This window comes from Megascapheus bottae, chromosome 14 (assembly GCF_031878675.1).
Source record: "Megascapheus bottae isolate mThoBot1 chromosome 14, mThoBot2.hap1, whole genome shotgun sequence".
In the NCBI taxonomy this organism is placed as follows: Eukaryota; Metazoa; Chordata; class Mammalia; order Rodentia; family Geomyidae; genus Megascapheus; species Megascapheus bottae.
In genome coordinates, this window is record NC_143522.1 from 4,984,857 (window position 1) to 4,990,214 (window position 5,358).

At 41.6% G+C, this 5,358-nt stretch overlaps 1 protein-coding gene across 1 annotated transcript; it reads right to left on the minus strand.

The window, feature by feature from the left end:
• Positions 1-325: 325 nt before the first annotated feature.
• Zbtb25 (zinc finger and BTB domain containing 25) lies at positions 326-5,358 on the minus strand. The gene is made up of 2 exons (XM_090344264.1): positions 3,402-5,358; positions 326-1,859 (listed from the first exon to the last, which is right to left on the minus strand). The coding sequence occupies exons 1-2, from the start codon at positions 3,572-3,574 to the stop codon at positions 725-727; spliced, it is 1,308 nt and encodes a 435-aa protein (XP_090200390.1). The 5' UTR covers positions 3,575-5,358; the 3' UTR covers positions 326-724.

Consider the following 5,358-nt stretch of genomic DNA (forward strand, 5'->3'; position numbering starts at 1 on the left):
AAAGAAAGAAAGAAAGAAAGAAAGAAAGAAAGAAAGAAAGAAAGAAAGAAAGAAAGAAAGAAAAGATATATACGTATGGTTAATTAAAAAAAATTCAGTACTGGGTATTAAACTGAGGACCACAAACAAACATGCTTGCCGAGCTACTACTGAGCTACATCCCCAGTCTCTAGAATATTGTCTAAATTTTTTTTCTTATATTTCATCATATTCAAATTTATTTTACTGATTCTGCAAGCTGGAAAAGTTTAAAGAGATCCTGTAAATTACTCTGAGATTTCCATATTTCTACTTCTGATTTTTTTCCTTTTTGGTCACTTCATCAGTTGGTTATTTTCAAAATAAGATCCCTTTATGTGTGGTTTGTGTTCTTATTCTTTTGATACTGGGATGGCAGGTGTATACTGTAGTATCACTGCAACCAGCTATTGACTGAAATGACAATTTATATGCCCAGACTGACCCTGAGCCACCACCTCCTAATCTCTACCTCCCAATCTGTTAGGATTAAAGATTTCAGTCAGTAGGCCTGCCCTGCCTTTCTGATGTCTAACATATGATTTAATTATAAGAAGTTTATAAAGCTAGACTAACTGAAAGTTAATTTAATAACCATAGATCAATACTTAAAACTATGGATACACTGTTCTTAAAAGTCAATAGAATTTGAGGAAAATAATTTATGAATAAAAAATGCCTTGGAGTGAAAATTCTGAAGAAGCTGCTACTCAACTAGGATAGTGTCCACATTTTCTTGTGTGAGTTCTGACTCTAAGGCACAAGGCAAATCTAAATGTTCTTGTGACAAGCGAGCACTTTTCAAGGGGACATCAGACCAGTTGTCCCAATAGGGCTGAAATCTCTGCGCCAATGTATTACCCAATCTTTGACATCGGTTGTATCGATAAGATTTACCTTTGTGTATATACATGTGTTCTAGTAACTGACTCTTTCGAAGAAATTTATGACCACAAATGGTACAGCTGATTTTTCTTTTCCTTGAAAAAGAAAAATTACAGTTCAGTTCTACTGGCTCTGTGTCCTTGGAGATCAAAGACACCTGACTGATTTGTAAAGGCTCTGCAGTTCCTCGATTTGAGTGGTCAGGCTGATGTTCGTTCTCCTTGACAATGAAGGAGCTGAGCCTGCTGCATTCGAGAGCCTCGCTGTTTTCATTAAGTGGATGGACTTCACCAAGGTCATTACTTTCCAGAATGGAGGCAGGAACACCGAAGGGGAGTGATCCAGACACGTGGGTATGGAGATGTTGTCTTAGGTTATGACGGGATTCGAAACGCTCCCCACAGTAATGACATACGTGCACTTTGATACCATTTTCTGTAAAAGAAGGGCCTGTTACCTCTGGCAAGGGAGTGGGGTGGCCCTGGGAGATCATAGCCTCTGGATCACATTTCTCCTGCTTGATTGACACTGGGGGCTTCTGGGGCTCCTCCAAAGCCTGAGTGGAAGGATGGGTCCTCTGCTGGGCTGCAGTGCCATCATCCAGTCCAATGGCAAGAGAGAGCTGCAGCTGGGCGTGGTCACCCTGGACAGCCCCTCTGTTTCCACTGGTGTTGGCAGGAGTGTCTTTCACCTCCAGCCCTTGTTTGACCGTTGTTTTGTGGGTTGTTGAAATCTGAATGCCATACAGATTTGAAGACTGCACTGTCTCTGGGGAGAAGACTTGATTCATTTCTGTTGCAATATGAGAAAGGTAGTCAGCATGAAGAAATCGAATCCCTTCTTCTAGACGAGTATGATCCACAATCTGTTTTGGCCCTTTCCCCGTATACATAATATGCAACAAATAGCTGAATATGTCAGGTTGGATGTCAGTTGGTTGTATTTTTATGCATTCACTGTTAAAATAAAAACAGACCCACACAATATGAATCACAACTTAATAGTCTTGTACTTAGCAGTAAAATATTAAGTTAAAGCAATTTCTTGGAACACAATCACAAATGCATACTGTTTCATTTTGTGTGACTTTTATGGCCTACTAATAAGCTTTCATGTTCAATTCACTGCCTTCAGAAAGAAACTCAGATCCCTAAGCCATATGCATTATACTAGGTACTTGGGGTGGAAAAATTTAAAATAGATGTCCTGCTCTTAAGGAATTTAACCATCTATTAAGTACATAATTAAAAGAACTGGTCATAGGGACTCCTATAGATGACAATGTTCAGCGAAGCATTAGTACTACAGATAACAGGTGAAAAAAAATCTGAATTCCATCAAAAGATGAATGGGTTCAGGGACGGGAGTTTGGCTTAGTGGTAGAGGGCTTGCCTAGTACTCACGAAGACCTGGGTTCCATTTCTTAGCACCACATACATTGAAAAAGCAGAAGTGGTGTTATGGCTCAAGTGGTAGAGATCTAGCCTTGAGAACAGTGCTCAGGCCCTGAGTTCAAGCCTCAGGACTGGCAAAAAAAAAAACCCCAAACAACAAAACAAAAAAACAGTGAATGGGTCAACAAAATGTGGCTTATATATACAATAGAATATTATTCAACCATCAAAAAGAATGAAACTCTGGTGGTGCTGATGACTCACACCTGTAATCCTATTCAGGAGGCTAAGATCTGAGGATCATGGTTCTAAGCCAGCCTAGGAAGGAAAAGTCCATAAAACTCTTATCACCAATCAGCCACCAGACCAAAAAAACACAACAAACAAAACAAAAACACTGTGAAACTCTCATCTGTAATTAATCAGCAAAAAGCCTGGAGTAGAGTTATGGTTCAACTAAAAGATTGTCAGCCTTGAGCAAGAAATCCAAGGCCTTTGTGTTCAAGCTCCAATACTGGTACCGCCCCCCACCCCACCCCGCCGTCACCCAAAAAAAGGTGAAGTTGAAATGAGCCAGATGCTGTAATCTTAGCTACTTTGGAAGTGGAGAAGAGAAGGATCATGGTTCCAGGCCAGCCTATGCATAAATAAGAGATCCTGTCTCAATTCGCAACTGGATTAGTAGCATCTGCTAGTCATCCTAGCTACATGGGAAGTGTATAGATGAATACAGTTCAGACTGGCCAGGGCATACATGTGAGACCCTATTCAAAAGATAATGAAGGAGCTGGGTAGGAGAACTGAGGTTCAATGCCAGACTGGCCAGGGAAAGTCCATGAGACTAATCTGCAATTAACTACCTCAAAAAGCCAGAAACAGAGCTGTGATTCAAGTGGTACAGTGCCAACCTTGAGCACAAAAGCTCAGAGACAGCCCATAGGCGATGAGTTCAAGTTCCAGGAGCAGTGAAAAAAAAAAGGGGGGGGGGAAAGGGCTGGGAGTAGGAGTGTGATTCAAGAAGTATAAAAATATATGCACACCTGTGCATACACTCACATATATCACAAGATTTAAAATTTTTTATTTACAAAAACATATCCTTACCTTGTTTGGTGAATAAATATCATCTTAAAATAGTTAGAAAAAGCGGCAAGCACAGCTCTGTGGGCTTTGAAGTATACATCTCCAATAGCAACTGTGCAATCACATAGAAAACCAAATTCTCGCTGCATGTTCAACTGTTGCAGAAGGACAAGGCTATGGCTAGTAGTATCCATTGTGACTCTAAGAAAAAGAGCACATAAATAATATAGTTTTGATATATATAAAATTTATTTTCAAACCAAAGATACCTAAGCACCATGAACCTAGGAAACCTAAATTTATTCAATAAATTCAATACTGTTAATTTACCTCAAACCTAGCTAACATTACCTTTTCCCCCTTATGACAACTGATACAAATTGCTAAGCAGTACATTATGGACTGTAGTTAAAAGGTAGTGTGTGTGTGTGTGTGTGTGTGTGTGTGTGTATGTGTAGGTGTATGTTTAATCTATGTAATAATGTTTCTTTTTCTTTTCCTTCCTCCTCCTTTTCCAGTGAGGACCAAACCCAGAGCTTTGTACACACTAGCCAAGCATTCTACCACTGAGCTACAGCCCCCAGCCCAGGATCAGGCGTTTCCTAATTTAAAAAATGGAAATGAGATAATGATCCCTGCTTCAAAGTCAAATGAGATAACTTGGGCGGAAATCATGTTGTAATGGAAACTGACTGAAATGTTAGCTATAAATGTGAGTACCATGACAGGGAGTTCTGTCTGGGCTAGGGCAGTCACTACTCTCAGGGATCCTGTTGCCTGGAGGACAGACTTCCCAATGATTACAAAATGTCCATGGGAACTTATCACAGGAAGTTCAGGAACTCTTAATACATGAGGCTCAGGAACCCCTCAAGGAAGAGCCTAAGCCCCGACTTCATCTCAACTATGATAAGCACACCAGTTCCTAAAGGAGAAGGCAGAAAAGGCAAGTGGGAGGGCAGGGAGGAATCTTGCATTAGGAAGAAAAGGCAGAGGAATTCTGGCCAAGAGGCCTATTCTGAAGAGCATTCCGGCATTCCAGGCAGGTGAGAGGCTGCACTGTACTACCTTTATTACCCTAGTTGGCAGAGATCCCTGGATGGTTGGGAGCAGATCCTTTGGAAGGATGAATCTTTTTCTTTCCTTTTTTTTTTTTTTTGGTGGGTCATGGGCCTTGAACTTGTTCTGGGCTTTGTCCCTGAGCTCTTCAGCTCAAGGCTACTGCCCTACCCTTGAGCCAAGCTCCACTTCTCATTTTCTAGAGGTTAGTTGGAGATGAGAGTCTCAAGTTGTTTTGTGCCTGGTCTGGCTTCGAACCTGGATCCTCAGATCTCAGCCTCCTGTGTAGCTAGGATTATAGGTGTGAGCCACTGTGCCCGGCTGGGGGGAATGAATCCTTTTTTTTTTTTTTTTTTGCCAGTCCTGGGCTTGAGCTCAGGGCCTGAGCACTGTCCTTGGACTTTCTCAAGGCTAGAGCTCTACCACTTGAACCCCAGCACCACTTCCACCTTTTTTCTATGTATTTATCCCGGCCCAGGGATAAATCTTTAAAAAGGGAATGATGTGGGACTGGGAGTTTGGCCTAGTGGTAGAGTGCTTGCCTAGCATGCATGAAGACCTGGGTTCAATTCCTTGGTACCACATACAAAGAAAAAACTGAAAGTGGTGCAGTGGTGGTAGAGTGATAGCTTTGAGCTGAAGAGCTCAGGAACAGCGCTCAGGTCTAGAGTTCAATCCCCACAATAAAAAAAAAGGGGGGTGGGTGGGGAATGATGTTCCCCACTTAGCCAGACAGATCAAGGTCTAAGCATGTACAGGGAAGGGTTAGGAGTCTGGAGACAGAAGGAGGTGCAGAAGGTTAGCAATGATATAATAAAAGTAGCTAACATTTAATAGAGCTTTTCACAGTTTTAAATTGAGCTTCTTCCCACCCCCATTTGCTAGCAAATTACCATTTGGCCCATGCCCCCAGGTTTGC

Coding starts and splice junctions, on each gene's coding strand:
- Zbtb25 (XM_090344264.1), bottom strand. CDS start 3,574: ATGGATACTACTAGCCATAGCCTTGTCCTTCTGCAACAGTTGAACATG. Junction 1,860..3,401: donor ATATTTATTCACCAAACAAG/GTAAGGATATGT, acceptor TTATTTTAACAG/TGAATGCATAAAAATACAAC.